At 42.2% G+C, this 20,494-nt stretch overlaps 1 protein-coding gene across 5 annotated transcripts in view; it reads right to left on the bottom strand.

Annotated features, from left to right (window-relative positions):
• PDE10A (phosphodiesterase 10A) overlaps positions 1–20,494 on the bottom strand; it is a 569,965-nt gene that overhangs the window by 173,122 nt on the left and 376,349 nt on the right. For all 5 annotated transcript variants that reach the window (XM_032837201.1, XM_032837200.1, XM_032837203.1 and 2 more), the window contains one exon: positions 4,402–4,530. In XM_032837201.1, coding sequence (XP_032693092.1) covers positions 4,402–4,530 — 129 coding nt within the window. The remainder of the gene's footprint in view (positions 1–4,401; positions 4,531–20,494) is intronic.

Consider the following 20,494-nt stretch of genomic DNA (forward strand, 5'->3'; position numbering starts at 1 on the left):
CTAGAACCTTGAGAATCGTCATTCTGAACTCTAGATCTGACATATTACCAATGCCCATACTGATTAGGTCCCTAGCCTTCGGTACAGTTTCTTGTTCTTTTTTTTTGTGGTGAGTTTTTCTGCTTTGTCATTTTGTCCAGCATTTGGGGGATTTTTAAACAAAATCCATGTATTTTAAATATTATTCTAATATGAGAAGATGCCAGATACAGTCATATGACTTCCAATGTTCTCACTTCTTCATGCACCCCTTCTGATATTACCACCATTGTCAACTAACAGTTTTTTACATTAGAAGCCAAAAGGGGACATGGCTGATAGTCAAGGTAATTCATGTTTCTTCCTGAACATAACTGAAATACTGAAATGGTGTTAGGGATGTAAAACGCTATTCCATCTTAGAATGTTACTACATCATTCATCATCTCCTAATATTTATTTATTAATTTTATATTTATACCTTAATACTTGTGTAGATGTTAAATAGGTTAGTAATCTGAGCCTTGATGAGTACCAGCTGGGCCTGTCAAATGTAGCTTGCATAAAAATCAACATAAAATATAAAACTTACTAGAACAATTCATGACCTAGACAATTTTTTTCATCCTGAGGTTTTCCCCAAATGGAAGTATGGCTGTGAATGTGACCACAACCCTTCCAGGGAATATTTACACGTTCTCTAAAAGAGAACATCAGGTCACAAAAGAAACAAGCGCTACCTCCAATTCACAAACATCACTTGAAAATCAATTGTTTAGAATTCAGGATCAGAGGTCCACCTTCAAAAGGCAATTTGCGTCGCAACCACAGGTAGAACTTCATGTGTTTAAAATGCAAGCAACATACAAGCAATAAAATTAAGCCAAAAACAGTAACAGTAAAGACTGCAGAAATTTAAATCTCTGAAGACATGTGGTGGATCATCTTTCCCCAACCCCTTTCTCTGTCAACACGATGCAGAGTGGTCAACTGTAATGTGGATCCCCCACAGCCCACTATGGCTCCGAGATTCCAGCCTGGACCACGCTCAACCTCACCGCCAGACTCACTAGAAAGAAGCAAAAACTTACTAGTCTTTTCTTCTACTTGTTCAAATGCAAGCTCCTCAGAAACGTAACCATCTAGTGCCTCAACCGTGCTTCACACATAGTTTGCCGGGTAAATGAAAAGACAAGATACCGTGAGGGATTTAAAAATATGTATTACATAATCCCTTCCCTCATGAAGCTTTTAAATGAGTAGTGGGGAGACAGTAAGAGCATACGAGTAGTTCTGATATCGGGCACGATATGAAAACCCAGGACAGTGACAAACAGAGGTTCACCTGGAGGTTGACAATCCAACCTTCCTTCGTTTGTTTGTTTATTTGTTCACTCAAAAATGTTTATAGACACCTTCCCTCCACCCCGCGGCCACACATCCGGAGTGCTGCTGGTAAGGGATACAAACACAGCCACGGAGTTGCTGTCTGGGGACTTGGAACAACTAGATGCTGGACCTCCAGCAATCCTTCAGCTCCCCTTGGTTCAAATGAACTTGGCTCCCTAGTCTTCACTTGTCATCATCAGATGTAAAGGGTCTATATATGTGAAATTCCTTGGAAATGACAACTGTTCTATGGTCACACAATACTGATGCGTTGTAAACATTGCCACATTTTAACTAAAATATGCCACACATTCTCCATCTCTTCAGCATTCTCCTCTGTGCACTAAGCAAGTAGGTGCTCAATAAAAAACCTAAATTAATGAAGAAAAACTAGCTATTTAAACAGTATGAAGTCATCATTAAAAGATTTACTTGCAAGCAGTATGAAAGCTGGCCATTTTAAAAGAAAACATAATTTTGTAACATAAATAATCATCTTAGTCATTTGTTTAAAAAAATCTGACTTTTCAAACATAATCTTTCTCTAAACAGAATACACCTTTACATGCTTTCTCCCACAGTATAGATCATTTCCACATGAAGCTGGTTTATCAGTGATTAAAAAATAAATAAAATACGCATTTAGTGAGTACTTACAGTGTATAAAGCACTGTGCTTTTCCTTGGTTCATTTTCTTTTACTAAACTGACACAAAATGAAATAATCTTGATAGGCCTGTCCCACTCATTTCCAACTAACTATTGTCCCAGAACTTCTAACTGTCACACTTTGTTCCTGGGTTCACCAGGGAGATGGAAACAGTTCCAAGAATCCTGTCCACAAAAGTGTCCTTCTGCAAATCATTTTCAATGAAGCAATTTGCAAAGACAATCAGGCCTAGTTGAGAACACAAAATTTAAAAAAAACACTGAGGAGGAGGGAGCAAGGGAAAAGAATCAAATTGCTTTTTTAACTGACCACTATCTTAATCCATAATTACATAAATTAAATAAAGATATTTAGCTGGCTTTCTGTATTTCAAAGAAAACTGGGCGATGCCATTCACACAAGACTTGTGCCGCACCTCATTCCTGTGCGTCTGCCAGGGCCGCACTACAGAATTGCACCAAACATAACAAAGTGGGCGTCTTGAGACACATGGTCGTGACAAACTCCGGGGGAGCAATGGGTGGGAGGGTCCACCCAGGCCGTAGCACAAGAATGAAAGACTCCTGTCTGCACCTCCCCTGTAAGGTGCCTGCATCCTTGGGCACAGAGGATGGGTTCCACTGCGTCCGCATGACTAGATGGGAAGCCCCAAGTCACAGCTCATTCAACATCTCTTCGTTCCTGATGCCAACCATAGGCTGTAGCCGCCCTCGGAGCCACCAGTAAGATCATCTCCCTCCCATGACGATCTTTATCTGGATAACCGAGCATTGCTTCAGTTACACTCCGCTATCCTCAATAATCACGTAGCTTCTGAGTGTATGTACTCAACAGTTGAAGGTGTTATTTGAGTAACTAACATAGAAAACCGATTTGAAAGATAAGGAATGACACATTCGAATATTTAAAAAAATCTAAGAATTAACTGTCATTGTAACACTAAAACAGTATGTGAAACTGTTCGTTTTCTAGGACCCATCCACAGTTCCCTATCTCCCAAATACCATGCGGTCTGACAGCACGTGATTATCTGTCATTATCCAGCAAGCTGACACGCGCATCTTCAGGCGATGTGCCTCAAGCACAACACAGTCAGACTTTGGAAAGTGTCAAATGTCTCAGATTGTTCTAAAATGTTTGAGGACTGTAATAGCTGAGAGATGCCATGTCAAGCTCAGTGTTTAATACTAAACATGATGGTTGTTTAGAAAAGAATACGTCTCTCTGGCCTATTTATATTTCTCTCTCCTTCTCCCTTCCACCACCTCAATCCATACACACATGTGCGCGTGCACACACACACACACACTCATGCACATGTACTTTATTTTAAGTGGGTGTAAGAAGCCCAGTGCGGGGCTCAAACACACGACCCTGAGATCAAGACCCGAGATGAGATCGAGAGTCGGACGTCTAACCAGCTGAGCCACCCTGGTGTCCCTACATGTACATTAAAATCTGATTTGTGCTTTGATGCCAAAAGCTCTCTCCTGGAAAGGTTTATCTCTTTAATATAAAAATTATGTCACAAAATCACAGAAACTTTGAAAACTGGAAGAAAATCCGCTCCAAGCAGCATACTAGTACCATGGTTCTAACAGCATAAAATTTTAATAGCGATCATTTTTAAACTACTGACATTTTAAAACTTTATAGCATTTTGTTACACTAAATAAATTTCAGAAAAACAGCATGTATTTGTTTTTAACATTAAAGTTCTTCATATAGTTAAAATCATGCAACATAAATTTCTACTATAAGAACATTCATAGAAATAAGACGTCCTACTTAGCCAAATATAAGTTCATTTAAAATTAAAATTATACTACACTATTCAAATCCAATCAAATCCAATATATTAATACATATTCAACTTGGGGGGAAATTTACTTCACTTCATATCCCCTTTAAGCCTACATTTCTTTTTTATAAATATAACAGCATCTTAAGTTCGAGTGTGAACAAAACATCTAATGCAAAGTCAGCAGTTCTTTACCTACGGTGTCCACAAAAAAATTGTTTAAAGACTTCATTTGCAAAATGTAGTAATATAAATATATTTCTGAAATATAAATAACCCTTGTATAATCATTAATAACAACCATTAAATAAAATCAAGTCTAATACTGACTGAATTTTTCAATATGGTCATGTCTACTTTTTTCAAGAGTTCTTTGCAAGTTTTTTTGAGTCAAGTATCTTATTTATTTCCCCTCATTCTAACTTACTTTATCTTTTTAAACAGAATAAAACTTTTACAGAATTTAAATGCTAATTTTATCAACTTTGTATGTTACTTTCCATTAGTTTTCTTGTCACTATAAACTAGAAAATGACCTGCACTCAAATTGAATGAGATCTTACCTTCTGGTTTGTTGTTTTTCCTCTTCAGCCATTTTTCTACAGTCTCTGCACTAACACTTTCAGATACAAACTCGTCTAACACCTGGGGATGGAGAGAAAGATACGCCTTCACTTTTTCATCTGTCAAACCTGTAAAAGAATTTGAAAAAATAAAATTAATCTAGATAACACCTCCATAAGCATCAGAAATACAGAGAAATGACACATTATGCTAAGATTGATTTAAGATTTAAAACGAATGTAAAGATGTCTATACACACAATGAAATATTATTCACTCATGAAAAGGACTAAGTTCAGAGATACACGTTACAACACAGAGGAACCTTGAAAACAATATGGCAAGTGAAAAAGGCCAGACACAAAGGACAATTATTGCATGATTCCACTTACATGAAATATCTAGAACAGGAACCTGATAGAGATAGTAGATTTAGGACTTACGAGGAGCTGAGGGAGGGGAGCATGGGGAATCATGACTTATTAGGTACAAAATTCTGTTTTGGGTGAAAGCCAAGTTTTAGAAGTGGACAGAGGTAGTGGTTACAGTACATGTTGTGAGTATAATTACTGCCACTAAATTATACACTTGAAACGGTTAAAATGGCAAAATTAATATTATGTTATTTTGCCACTATGAAAATAAGAGCAACAAAGACAAAGTTTAAACCTTCAGCAATTTTGAACTGCGGATGTTGTATCATGTGACACAGCTGTTTTCCAAGAGCAAATCCCAGTGCTGTCCTGGAGCCAATGGGGCACTCCAGTGGGGTAGAGGCAAGCTCTACAAAGTAGTTAGATCTTCCTGTAAATAGTCACCATGGCTTCAATTCACGAGGTAAGTGAAACTCTTAGCCAGATAAGCAAACAGGAAAATGAGGTGCTGGTACATTTTAGGTGCTAAAGCAATGTTTACTGAATAGATTCTTATCTTTCATTGTTTACAGCACAAATTCTCCTTTCTTTCAGGGGCACTGAACCCAATGATAGAATTAGTACTCAGCTCCAAGCAACCAACATTCATTCCTTGGTATTCCATGTATGTAGTCAGTTTCACTGAAATAACTTTTTGGTCTAGTAACAACTGCTGAATATACATAGGAGTTTCAAACAAAGTACTGTGACATATTTTCCTGTTGAACATGTAATATTATATGTTTTGAAATTAGTGCTCATATTGGCATGCCATTCACTGAACAACTCCAAATCACAAACAGGCGATCAATAATAATTACTCTGTGATGGCAATTATTTTTACTATTATATCCCCTCCGTGAATTTTCAGTCAATTGCTACCATCCTTTGGGATAGGCAGGTAAAAGAGGAGGTTGAAAATCTGTCCTTTCCGAGACAGAAAAGAAGAAAAGGAAGCATATCTTTATGACTCTAGGGAACAGGCTGCATGTTCCCACTACCAGACAAGCCACAGAATTAACATGTGTTAATTAATTCTGCTGGGGACTAGAGTCACAACTGTTACGATTCCTCAACAGAATGGTAGAGCTGAGAAGGCAAATAATTTTTTTTCAATGAATTCATTACCTCCACAATCCATGTAAACTACAGACAGATAAGGATATACAATTACATAGTTGTATTAGATAAAAGAAAAATAAGACCCGTGTCTGTGCTCACATGGCAGAAGAGCTCCAGTGATGTAAAATTCCATTTGAGAAATTATAGAAGGTGCTGAAGATGAAAGCCTGAAAGTAAGAGAGTGCTCCTGACAGAGTAGATGAGCGCCCTCAGAAACGAAAGGCACGGGATACTGAAGTCACTAATAGCTGCCTTGACCTCAGGAAGACAGACAATGCGGATTTCACCTTCCCTTCAACCATGTCCTTCAGTCTTTCATAGCGGTGCATAGCTGACATTGGATCCTGTCTTAAAACTTCATCACTTTTGTAACACAACACTGTACTGTTCTCACCCTAAATTCCATTTTGCCCTTTACGTCCGCTTTCTCTTTAGTAATCTATAATGATGGCAGCAAAATCTGAATCAGGAATAGCAATATACTTTCGATCTCCAGTCCTCAGATATTCTTCCATCTTGACTCAAACCGAAAGGAGTCATATCTGTCCCACTTCCTCCCAAAGTGATTTCAACTCTCAGTTCTATTCTCTCTGTGACCAGTACTCTTCATTTTCCCCGAAACCCAGGCCGGAAATAAAAGTCGTAATTGACTCATCCCCCCATCATTTCATTTCATCGTAGTGCACAAATATGCAAGTCCTGTTTGCCATATTACATATCAGATTAAAGGACTTGTATCTAAAATATATGAAGAACACTTAAAACTCAACAAGAAGATAACAGACCAATTAAAAAGGAGTCAAAGATCTGAACAGACATTTCATCAAAGAAGATAGAGATATGATATATAAGCACAAGAAAAGATGTTCATCTGTCATTAGTGAACTGAAGTTAAAACAAAAATTAGACTCTACTACATACCTATTAGAATGGCTAAAATCTGAAAACTGACTGTCAGTTTTGGCAAGGATATGGAGCACCAAAAATTCTCACTCACTGCTAATAGGAATGCAGAATGGCAGTCACTTTGGACTGTCTGGCAGTTTCTAATAAAGCTAACTAGAATCTTACTATATGACCTAGAAATCACACTACTAAGTACTTACTCAACTGACTTGAGGACTTACGTGCACACAAAAATCTGCGTGTCAATGTTCACAGCAGTTTTACTCACTGCCATCCAAAACTGAAAGTACCAGAGCGGTCCTGCAATAGGCAAGGGGAGACAGGAGTGGAGGGAAATCTGTACAATTATATATTATTTGGCAATAAAGAGAAATAAGCTAACAAGGGGTGCCTGGGTGGCTCAGTCCGCTAAGCCTCTGCCTTCGGCTCAGGTCATGATCTCAGGGTCCTGGGATCGAGCCCCGCATGGGGCTCTCTGCTCAGCAGGGAGCCTGCTTCCTCCTCTCTCTCTGCCTGCTTCTCTGCCTACTTGTGATCTCTGTCTGTCAAATAAATAAATAAAATCTTAAGAAAAGAAATAAAATAAGAGAGAGAAAGGAGTTAAGCCCTAAAAAACATGATTAGGCTTAAGTACATATTGCTAAGTACACAAAGCAAGTATGAAAAAGCTGTATATTATGTAATTGTAATTATACAACATTCTGGTAAAGCCAAAACTATAGTGAGAGAGAGTAAAAAGATCGTTGGCTGCTAGATGCCTGAGGGGAAGGGAGAAAGACTGACTGAAAGACTGAAAGAGTGCATCTGTGAGGGTGGTGAACCGATCCCATACAATACTGTAATGGTGAATGAGTGACATCATGTGTTTGCCAAAACCCACAGACGCTATTTAAGAAACCGTTTTAAGAAACCGTTTAGAAAGTCAGGCTATCCCAGAATGGAAGGCAGGTTATGAAAAAGAATCTAAACGTATGACAAATATACAAAACAACATCCCTGAGGGGGGTGGGGGGTAAGGTGCTGACCGGAGTAAGCTTAGAAATGAGTGGAATCTGTATGGCTGGAAGCAATCACTGCACTCTAGTCGACAAAGTTATCTCACGGCAGGTAGAGTTTAACAATTCTCACATCACTATTCATGTACAGTGAAGCTGAACAATTAAATAAGTAGACGGTGGGAACAAGGCTTCTCAGTGGTAGAGTTGGAGGTTAGAGATAAACAAAAGGAGTCTAGAAAAGTCGACAGAGTAACAGATGAGAGTCTGACACGTCCATATGAACTCATATTTAGCTGAATACGGATACGGACGGCTACCGGGAGATAGACTCCATACAGGCTCAGGTCAGTACACACACTCATCTCCCTGCTTGTTAGCAGAGAGGACCTACAAGCAACAACACACCAGGACCAGATGCCGGACTCTGATACCGCTATCCAGTAAAAGGAACCTCAGCTGCGTCGAGAAATGGGGGAGTCTAGAACAAGTCCACAAAATATATGATGAGCTCCGAGCATCTTATTTCCATAAAAGAAGGGTTACGTGTGTGTACATGTGAAACACACAAAATGATGGGATATGCCAAAAGGAAACAAAAGTTGATTGAAGGCTCTCCCAATGATTCACACCCGGAACCATCTGAGTAACAAAATAAAGCAGTTTTGGATAATACTCCAAAAAATAAAATCATATCCATGCTATGGTTCTGATGTAGGTGTCCTGCCCCTCCATATTCGTATGTTAAACTCCTAATTCCCAAAAGTGATGGCATTACTAGGTAGAGCCTCTGGGGAAGCTTAAATGGTTAGGGGGGAACCCACATCAGGGCTTTATAGAGAGGCTCCAGAGATCCCTACACCCTCCTGCCACGTGAGGATATAAAAAGCCCATGACCTAAAAGAAGGCCCTCACCCAAGTAAGCAAGTGCAATGACCTTAGACCTCCCACCCTCAGAAATGCGAGAAATAAACGCCCTTGTTTACGCCGCCCAGCCTGCAGTATTTTGTGACAGCAGCCTGAGTGGACTAAAGTAATCCAGGAGTCCTTCCTGATGTAGATAAAGGCCTGAATAAATAAACAGAGAAGAACAAATATCCCACACAGAAGAATTCCAAATAATGTATGTAGATACTCTGCCCTCCAGGAGGTAGAGCATAACTCCCCACTCCTTGATACTTACTTTGTATAAATTAACCAAAACTAAATTTTTAAAGATCAATTCAGTCATAAATGAGTTATGATGTCTAAGTAAATTTCTAGACTAAATAATAATAATAATAATAATTAAATCCTGGATTTAAATATGTGGAAGAGAATGAAATGCCAAATACACCATTTTGGTTGTAAACTGCATTTAGAATTCCAAAGAGTATCAAATAGATTTATATCTCAAATGTCTCAAAAGATCTAAGTATTATTCTCTTCCCAAATTACCATTCATACTTCAAGAAAATCACGACCCCCTTCAATGGGAGAATGGTAGGAAGAGGCATTCTGACCTGGTTATTAAAAATACAGGCAAAAGTTAGATCCTCATCTCACCTACTGACCTGGGCATGAACCTGGGCAAAGAGCCTCATCTCTCAGCCTGGCTTCCTGTTTGTATGGGAATGAGACCTGGACTATAGGAATAGCACTATCTATCACAGGGTCATTAGAATAGTTCAGTAAGGTAATCCATAGACAGCATTTTCTACCTGTATGAAGCCAATACTAGAATTTGTTTAGAGGCTCAAATCATCGTTCTGTAACTTTCACTTCTTTAAAACTCCAAACTTTCTAATACTTCCATTTTTTAAGCCTTTTTAAAAAGGTTTAATTTTTGGGACGCCCGGGTGGCTCAGTCGGATAAGCGGCTGCCTTCGGCTCAGGTCATGATCCCAGGGTCCTGGGATCAAGTCCCACATCGGGCTCCTTGCTTGGTGGGGAGCCTGCTTCTCTCTCTCCCTTTGCCTGCCACTCTGCCTGCATGTGCTCTCTATCTCTCTGTCAAATAAATAAATAAATAAAATCTTAAAAAAATAAATTAATTAAATAAAAATAAATAAATAAATAAAAAGGTTTAATTTTTAAGTAATCTCTTTACCCAACATGGGGCTCCAACTCACAACCCCAAGATCAAGAGTTTCACACTCCACCAACCGAGGAGCCAGGTGCCCCTAAAACTTCCATTTTCATTTTAGCACTTAATGTATGCTCAGTGTCCTCAGTCATCAAAAGCAATCCCTCTCACTTTTTTTGGTAACATGTTATTCACTTTTACTTCCTATTAACATCCAGTTTTGCAAAGAAACTTTGGGTCAATACAGGATCAACCCAGAATAAGACACTGAAATAACAATGATCTACACTCTTGGAAAATGGTACATGTATAGATGACAAAACATCGTGTCTTTTGTTTTTGTCTTGACTTTGATTTAATGCTTCCATTGCTTCCCATGCCGTTTACACCTTGGTATATATCAAAAAGAGAAAAAAAAAAAAGAAAAAAGAAAAAAAAGAAAGAGAGAGAGAAAGAGAGAAAGAGAAAAGAAAATGACTTAGAAGTTTTTTGGGGGTTTTTTGAGAATAAACCCAACAAAAGCAAGAAGGTCAGACCAGAGTTGTCATTAGCATGCACTAGCATCTGATGATTAAAAATTTGCCAATAGAAATCCATACAATGAATCATACAGATTCCAAGGTAACATGGACATCTGAAACAATGTATTTTTTAAAAATACTTCATTTCTACTAATAAGCTATGTTCTTTCATCTATGCAACATTTATTTCATTCACCTACATCTGGCAGGGATGCTGAGGAGCAGGGGCTGGGTCAAAGTCGCAGTGACAGAGGGATGCACAGGATACTGACAGACTGAATGAGCAGACGGAGTTAGAGACATTTGGATGAATTTCACTATTTTCACAATGCCCACTGAAAACACCATGAAGGATTACAACCTAAATAAAACCAAAGCAAAAGCAGCAGAGTGGCACATGTCATGCATAGATTTAGCACTGAACCTGAAGACATATAACAAAGGGCAAAATAAAGACTGATAAATATTTTTATAAAGACAATGGTGTGTCTAGTAACTAAGCCGACAACCTGTGGAACAGATAACCAACAGGTTTATTCTGATGCTGAGTAACCATCTTCAAGAAATAGACAAACAGATAAAAGCCAAGGCAACACCTCCTACTTCAGTATCTTATTACTGGACCATAATGAAAAGAATTAGCTTCATTTGTGTTTCAATCCGTGGTAATGCAAAGTATCAACGACCAAATACTACTGTCAATGATCATTCACTTTTCATCTTTTTTTAAACATAGGAGCAGGAAACTACCTTCTCCCATCTCAGCAGAAATCTTGCAGCTTCTGATAATGTAACACAATGGCACACTACCCTTTTGGTTACTGCTGTCTATAATACATATATTCTGTTTATGCCGATGGAGGCTGGGTGTGTACAAATACACACACATATGTATACAAATTTAGACTTGTTGTAAAACCATACAAACGTAATAGGCTCTCACGTTCTCTTTTTCCGACTTAAACAATAATCAATTCATAGCCAATATTTTCCATTTGTACCCCCCTCCCCCACGCTCTTCTAATTTTGAAACAATCTCATACATCATTTCAATACATTTATATGCCAATGTGTATCTCTAAAAAACAACTATCCCAACCACAAATGTTAGTATTAAATCCACAGAGAAACTTATTAGTTTTAATACCATCAACATCCAAATATTGAAATTTCTATTATTCGATTTTTTTTAATAGGTTAAATGAACCTGGACCCAGGTAAGGACTGAATGCTGCAGTTGGAGTTGTGTGGTATTTTTCCTTGGTCTCTTTCATCCTATAAGTTCCCCTCCATCTCTTTCGTTTTCCCGTTATAATTTATTATTGAAGAAAACACATCTTTTGTTCCATGTTTTTCTACAGTAGGTATTTTTTCTGACTGAATCCCTGTGGTGGTGTTTACCACGTTCATCTGCTCTTTGCATTTCCTGAAGACTGAAATTAGATCTAGAGACCTGAACAAATTGAGGTTGAATCTGGAGGTGGGTAGGCAAGGTTTAAAGTGGTACTGTGTTCTTCTGTCAAAAGGTTTATACCATCTGGCTGTCTCTCTGTTGTGATATTAGCAGCATCTATGATCCAACAGTTACTAATGCATTAGGGCTTGAACAGAGTGGTTTCCTAATTCTGTAATGTAGCTGAAATATTACAAGGAGAAACTTAGTTTCATCGGCCGTTTAGTCATATAAATAGGACAGAATATATGCTTAATTTATTTCCCTTTATTTATGAGTTTTCACAGTGAGTTGGTTCAGTAGCACTCCCCTGCAGGTGAGCAACTAAAAAAATTAGTATATTATGAAATCACAGATTTGAAAAAATTTTATCTGTTTCTTTAATTGTAATTATAGGCCCAAGTTGGAGATATTGTGGGTTTGGTTCCAGACCACAGCAACAAAGCAAATACTACAATAAAGTGAATCAATTTTATTTTTTTTACTTCAAACTGCACGTAAAAGCTTTGTTATACTATACTGTAGTCTGTTAAAAGAGTGCAATTAGCATTATGTGTAAAAATACAAAGTATGTACCTTAATTAAAAAATACTTTATTCCTTAAAAAATGCTAACCATTATCTGGGCTTTCAGCAAGACATAATCTTTTTGCTGGTGGAGGGTCTTCTTGCCTCGACATTGATGGTTACTAACTGATCCGAGTGGTGGTTGCTGAAGGCCAGGGCGGTTGTGTCAATTTTTAAAAAAATAAGACAACGAAGTCTGCTGCATTGACTGCCTCTTCCTTTCAGAGATCATTCTTCTGGAGTACATAATTCTGTTTAATAGCAACCGACCCACAGAAGGCCTCCTTTCAAAATTAGAGCCAGTCCTCCCAGACCCTGCTGGTGCTTTACCAACGAAGTTTATGTCGTACTCTAAGTTCCTCGTTGTCATTTCAACAATCTTCACCAGGAACAGATTCAATCTTCAGAAACCACGTTCTTGGCTCACGCATTAGCAGCAACTCCTCACCGACTGAACTTCTGCTATGAGGTAGCGGCGGTGCAGTCCCGTCTTCAGGCTCCTCCTCGAATCCTAGTTTTCTTCCCGTTCCCACCACGTCTATGGTGACTTCCTCCACGGGAGTCGGGAACCTGTCAAAGTCACCCAAGACAGTTTCTCCCAAACTCCTAGTAATGCAGGTATGTCGGCCTCGTCTCATGAATCACAGACACTGTCCACGGCACCAAGAGTGGATCCTTTACGTGAGGTTTTCGTTCCCTCTGCGCCCCTCCACCAGGAATCGCCGTCTGCGGCGGCACAGCTTCGGGAACGCGTTTCTTAAACAGCAAGACCTGGGGTCAGAATCGGTCCCTGACCCACGCGCCGCAGGAGAGGCGGTGTCCGCAGGCCCGAGACCAGCGTCCACCTTGCGATACACCATCTCCATCAGGCCTCTGGGGGGCCAGGTGCACTGTCCGTGAGAAGCAGTATTTCAACAAAAACTCCTCTCTCCCCGAAGCAGGAGGTCTCCGCGGGGACCGCAAACACGCGGGAACCCGCGCTGTAAGCGGACGCGCTGTCGCCGGGTCTTGTTTTCCCTTCGCAGAACGCAGGTGAGGCAGCTTTAGCACAATTCTGAAGGGCCACAGCGACGAGGGGGAAAGAAGCCGACAGCGGTCGCCCGCAGCCCCAAGCGGACCTGCGGCCTGCACGGTTCCTACGAAAACCAAACACCCGCGGGCCGCGGCGCACTTCAAGGTCCGGTGGCGCCGTAGGTCACCCACAGGCACTATCCAACCGAACGACAGGCAGCCGGGAAATCCCGCGGAGGCAGTCGTACGCGTACACACGTGGAGACGCTCCCGACCTGATACCCGGCACGGCCCCTCCGGCCGGGCTCTGAGAAGCAACGGCGTCACACGGCAGAGGGTCGGCTCGCTGTGCCCCGGGCTGTCCCCGGCGTCTCGGAGCAGCTTCCGGAGCTGCCCCGGAAAGCGTCTGGAGAACGCGTTGCTGCCCGTCGTGCTCACCAGCAGCACGACACTGTGACGTCGGAACGCAAGTGAGCGCGGACGTCCGCTTCCAAGCGCAGCTTCCTCAGCCCCCCGCAGGGGAGCCGCTTTCCCCTCGAAGCCGCTGACTCCTTCCGGTCCGAACCCCAAGACGGCGCCTCCTCGCAGGCGGCCCCGTTCCCGCCAAAAGTCGGCTCTGCGCAGCCGCCCTCGCCAGCTTCCCGCGCGGCCTCCTGGCGGCCCTGCTGCACCTCGCACTGGGACTCACGGACTCGGTCTCTCCTCAGCCCCCGGAGCCCCCTCAGCCGGCCTCAGGCGGTCCTTGCGCGGCCCCCGCCTTCCCCGCCTGCACGGACCGGCGCGATGGAGGCCCCGGCGGGCTCCGGCCTGCAGGACGCCGGCTCGCGCCCGAGCTGTCCCGGCTGCCGGGTCGTCGCTGTGCGCGGGCAACAGGCGGTTTCACGCTCGTCAGGAGCAGCACGTCCGGTTCCGCTCGGGAAGTCTTCGCTGCCGCAGCCTGGACCGGCGCGTCTGGCTTTCCGCACGCTTCCCGGACGCCCCGCTTCCCACCGCCCCCCACGAGAGGCCCAGAGGCGTGGCGGGGTCCTCAGGGGCCTGACGTCAGATTGCTGGGCCCAGGGGATGGCGGGGAGAGAGAGCGGCCGTGGTCGGAGCCGCGGTCCGAAAACACATTCATCCACCAAGTCTGCCGTTTCCTACATAGTCGTTCGCGGCGCCCCAAAGCAGCTAAAACAGAACATCGGGGCGCCCGGGGGGCGGGGGGTGTTCAGCCGTTAAGCCTCTGCCTTCGGCTCAGGCCATGGTCCCAGGGCCCTGGGATCGAGCCCCGCACCTGGCTCCCTGCTCCACGGAGGGCCCGCTTCCCCCGCTCTCTGCTGCTGCTCTGCCCACTGTGATCTCCGTCAAATAACCAAAGAAAATCTTTAAAAAAAAAAAGTAACATCACTTCAATAAAATAATAATGAAAACGTTTGCAAAACTGCAAGAATTACCAAAGTGTGACGCAGAGACAAAGTGAGCAAACGCTGTTGGAAAAAAGGCGCCGGTTAAGACCTGCTTGATGCGAGGCTGCTGCAAACTTCCCTCTGGAAAACAAGCGAACGCATTACCTGGGAACTACCACAAAACGAGGCGCGCCTGAAAACACACGATGACCCTCAGACTCTAAAAGAAAATGCGCGGAGGCAAGTTATCGCGTTGGTTTTCTACGGGCCACGGAGGCAATAATGAAGCCGGGAACAAAGACACAAGCCTGTTAAAGCCAATTGCCTCTGCTTCTGACCTGCTCTCCTGCTTGATCTTAATTTTCTTTAACAGGATCGCCACCGACAACTGTTCCCTTCCGATTTGGAATTGCATTTTACATTTCAACTGAAATTATAAATTAAAAGCCCTGACTGCTCGATCAGAGGCTATGACAAGAAGGCGGGAAGACAACTTTGGAGCAGAAATGGTCTGAGTCGTGGGCCAGCCCTGAAAGGAAGTCTAATTGGAGATTCCACTCTCTCCCATGCTTCCGTCCTGCATTTCCTCAAACGTGCCACCCCCGGTCCGCACCCACCGACCTTGCTGCTGTTTCCCACTCTTCCTTGGCTGCGTGAGACACTGCCTGCTTGCAAGGCTGGCCCTTGGCGGGCACTTGGGAACTCAGCTCTGAATCAGTCCAGTGGGCCCCTGTGCTAGGCTGCTTGTGCCGACAGTGTGGTTTATGCCAAACACCTGCCTGCCTTCTAGAAGTCTGCAGTTTGGGACAGTGACAGGCAGAGGGTGCCTATATAACCCGCCACAGTAAAAACAGAGTATGACGTCTCTAATGAGGTTTCCTGGTAGACAACACTCCCCACACGTCACAATTGTTGCTGGGGAATGAACAGCTCCTGCGTTGCTTCACTGGGAGGACCAGCAGATGGAGGTGGCAGGTCCCCCTGGTCTTTGCCTTGTGTGCCTTTCCCTTTGCCGATTTTGCATTGCCTCCTCTTTTGCTGTAAGAAATCTTAACCAAGAGGATGACTGTATGCTGTGTCCTGGGGTCTTCTAGCAAACCACGAAACTTTAAAGTACTCTTACAAACCCCCAACACAGGACCATCATCACTAGACGAGTTAATCACTGAGTCAGTCTTTGTCTTAATGTGATTTCACAGATATCTAGATGAGCTTGCTGGAAACTGGCCAGTCCTGCATGATGGCAGATGCATCCAAGTTGGAAAGCAAGTGTCCAAGCAAAAGACCCTCTCAGTAGTCCACCGCTCCTACTCAAATTCCTAATCTCCCTTGAGATCAGATGGGATTTCTTTCTTTAACATTACCTTCATGTTTCTTTTTCCACCCAAACAGTTTAATGTCTATTTATTTCCTGAAAAATTAGAATCTTTACATTTGGATATGTTTTCCTAATTCTGACATCCTTCAATCCACCTATAACACCAGTTCCAGAAATATATCCTTGTATGTAGTATAACATGGGACACTTTAAAGTTTTTCTCCCTAATGTGCTGGTAGACATTGTAAGGGCCTGGTTGGCCAGAGGGAGCCATTTTGTTGCAGTGAACTTAGATTGACCCTATGCAGTGAACTTAGATTAACCCTGCCCCTCCCAGAGGAACTTACTTGCAAAGCCTAGATACAAGGGCGGGTCAGGCCAGGTGAAGACATCCAATCAGTGGGGCGTGCATATATTTACTGAGGTGAGTTTAAATCCCATTGGTCACCTGTGTGTGGACCCGGCTCAACCACCCCTATAAAGGTTAGTTTTCGAGGAGGAGTAGGAGAGCCGTCAGAGCCATGGCCCTAGGCAGCGGTGCTGTGGGGAACGGCCTAGCCACCAGCAGCCTCGCCACCACCGAGCCACAGCCCTGCCGCGAATGACCTTGCCGCCCCAAGACGCAAGTGGCCTTGTCGCCCCCGAGCTGCAGCCCCGCCGCGGGGGGCCTTGTCACCCCGAGCCACGGCCCCGCCGTGGGGGGCCTCGCCGGAGCGGTGTCATTCCGGAGAGTGGCCTCTTTGGCGTGCGGCCTCATCGTCTAGCGGCCTCATCGTCTAGCGGCCTCTTCCGGAGCAGCCTCATCCGGAGCGGCCTCGTGAGCAGCTTCGTCCAGAGAGGTGGCCTCCTCTGGGGAGCAGCCTCGTCAGAGTGGCGTCATGGGGGTTGTTGTCCTCCTTGTCATGGTTGCTGTCGTCGTCGCCTCTTCGTCATTGGGAGCAGCCTCGTCCAGGAGCGGCCCTGTCCGGGGAGCGGCCTCGTCAGCAGAGGCCTCATCCTGGGACTGGCCTCGTCCAGAGTGGCCTCTTCTTGGGAGTGGCTCCGACTGGGGAGTGTACTCGTCTGCGGAGCAGCCTCGTCCACAGTTGCCTCATCCGGAGCGGCCTTCTTGGGAGTGACCTTGTCGGCGTCATCGTCGTCGTCTCTTCATAAGAGATGGCCCCTACCAGTCAGTTTGATTTTTAATGCTTGGCGCGAAATAAAGCTTTGTTTGATTTTCGCTTTGTGTCAGTCTCGTTCCTTTGATCACGGACCCTAACAGACATGAGTTTCCAAACATAAGACTTTATACAGCAGCTTCTTCTAATCATTTATCAAAACAGGGAAGGAATTAATGGGCTCTAAAGGTAATTTATTTTTTGGCTTCTATGTAAAAAGGCAAAGTCCTTTCTATGCAATAAATGGAGGTTATCACATGACACATATAAATGGTTTTCAATATCATTAAAATGGCTCCAAAGTTGTAACAAAAACAAAGAGATAAGATGCTTCTTTGGATTTTTGTCAAGCCCACAGGCTCAGAGAAATAGAGAACACAACAGTGGTTGCCAAAAGTTGAGGGGAGGGGAATAAAGGAAGATGTTGGTCGGAGTACAAACTCCTAGTTATAAGATGAATAAATTCTGGGAATCTAATTTATAGACCGGTGACTATAATGAACAATACTGTATTACATACTTGCAAGTAGTTAAGAGTATAAGATCTTAAAAATTATTGCCACATACAAAAAAGCCAGAGGATGGCAATGTTAACTAACCTTTTTATGGTAATCTTTTCTCAATATATGCATGTACAAAATCACCAAGCTGTACACTCAAAATTATACATAAGACAGTATCTCAATAAATTTGAAAAAAAAATTTAATGCCTTAAATAATTATCCCTGCCTTCTATCTCACCTAAGTAATTTCTTCCCACCCAAGTACATTCCCACTGAAAGACTGTCTATGACTTAAAAAGAAGTCATTTACTGAAACTTGATTGAATATACTGCCAGGATTCTGACCTATATAAACGATTATTTATTCCATGTGAATTAACAGCTGCAGGGTGCTTTGGTTGCAGAGAAGACATTGTTTCTAACATTCATAATTTGCATTTATCAGAAGGCAAATCCCACAGTGCTATATTTCTAAGCCAAAATAAAATTAAGTATGTGTTTTCCCTTGGCTGAAAACATCAATGAAAGTTTCTTTAACTGAGAAAGCCAAATGAAAACCTAAGTTGCTCAAAGTGATAAGGATGAAAACAATGATTCTTCTAGTAGAACTGAAAGAATTAGCTTAAGTACACCACAATTCACCCTTCCCATGACTCAGAAAACTATATCTCCAAAGTAAAGTCTAAAATGAAAGATTATCCAGTATAAAGGATTTAAGGCTCTCGCCTCTTACCAATTCAATGGTAAACCCAGAGTAACTGGTGGGAGACAGCACGTCCCGGTTCTCCAGGTTCTGGGTAAGCAGACACAACCTCCATCTATTCAGGCCAAGTTCCTTAAGAAAGTCACTTACCTCTCTAAGACTCCGTGGCCTCACAAACAAAAGACAGGGCCAATAATAGTACTTCTCCACAGGGAGTAGGGATATAGGGATATTTAAAGGAATACGTGCAAACATCTGCACACATACTGATTACCGAGTGAATTATTTAATAACATCCATCCAATAAGCACTTTTATATCAAGAAATACTAGGATTTAAAATTTTGTCAGAAATCCAGTCATGCTGTTTTAATGTAATCTGACTTCACAAAACCCATATTTACCTATATTTAGCAAATTCATCTGGGTGTTATTTCAGAAATAGGAATATTTTAGATATACCCGTGAGTGTTTAAATTGAGAATACAGACTGCCTAGCTAACTACCATATTAAAAAGAATGTGTGCCTGACTACTTATTCACCACAAAGGAACCCAGGCAGGTGTAAATTCAACAGCTTCCAGAAGGACCATGCGGGGATAGGTGCCACAGGCTGGATGAAGTCAGTGAGCTCCTGGGAAGAGCCAGAGGAATGTAGAGCTCAAGGGCACACATCTGATGACACTCCATGGAGTGCAGGGGGTGAAGTCAGCTGAGGGCAAATCTAAGTGAACTGGAGGGCTGTCCTGAAGAAGTCATCAGTGAATGAGAAGATGGGTAAAAACAGGGAATGAGTAAGCAGCCTAGAGGTAAAGATGGAAGTAATCCAAGAAAGTTCAAGGCTTTGGCCTTGAAGATAGCTGGGATGGATGAAACTCCCCTTTCTGAATGATGGTGACATGGCTGAAACGGTTTGAGAGTCCTGATGGCTGATCTGGATTAAAGGCACAAGGACTGAGTAACCATCGAATTTGAAAAGTAGCAGGTAGATTCAATGTTGCTAACGGGAGCCACATGGTAATATTAGCCAAATGCCTGAGATCCAACTCTGTCCCCTGAAAGTCAAAGTGGTTTCTCAAGTGTTGGACGACAGCCACTAAATACAGACAGGCCTAATGCCAAATAAATACACTCTGCACCTTAGCCACAAACAGACAATGAATCTGCGGACAGCCATTACAGCCACCAAAGGGAAAGTACAACCCACATATTTAAAGTAATAACAACAAGAAAAATTTTAAGTCCACTACTATATACTGAGATTACTAAGTAAAGCATTTGATAAAATGTTTAAAAAAAAAACTAATGATAAATGCTGCCATAGAAATAAACTTCTCGTAGTATACACGTTTTAAGAAGGCTTTTAAAATATACTTTATAAAGTTAAGAAAAGCAAGTTTCACGTGATGCAACTTATTGTGGTGAAATAGAAAGAATAGAAAAATGGAGAAAAGAGAAACACACAAAAAGAGACTAATGCACAAAATACACAGACAAGATTTTCAATCAATAAGTTCAGTTTTCACTGTTTTACCACCAGGATTTAGATAACACAAGCCAGATAAAAGCAATCATTTCTTATGGCCATTTAATGCCCTGATGATACGTTCTTTTAGTATTCACATCAGCATCTTTATTTATCTGAGTCTAAAAGAATCATACCCTAAAAGTGAAAGTCTACAAATCCCTTAAGTCAGGGATTTCTATAAACCATTCCTTTCACATTTCAAAGGGGATTTAAAGTCATGTGCTCACATGTCAATTTGAAATGAAGAAAATGAAAGAATATAGACATTTTCTCAAAATGACTAAAAGTCATATTTTTCTTTCTTTACTAGAAAACGTAACTTCTTAAAAATTTTTATTATAAGTTGATCCAGAAACTGTATTTTTCTAGACTTCCTCTACAAAAGTATATTAGTTACTATTTTATACTTTTGCAATCAATGTAATTCACTTAAAAATATTGTTGAACT

The sequence above is a fragment of the Lontra canadensis genome, unplaced genomic scaffold (genome assembly GCF_010015895.1).
Source record: "Lontra canadensis isolate GAN:19392208 unplaced genomic scaffold, GSC_riverotter_1.0 scaffold97, whole genome shotgun sequence".
Lineage (NCBI taxonomy): Eukaryota > Metazoa > Chordata > Mammalia > Carnivora > Mustelidae > Lontra > Lontra canadensis.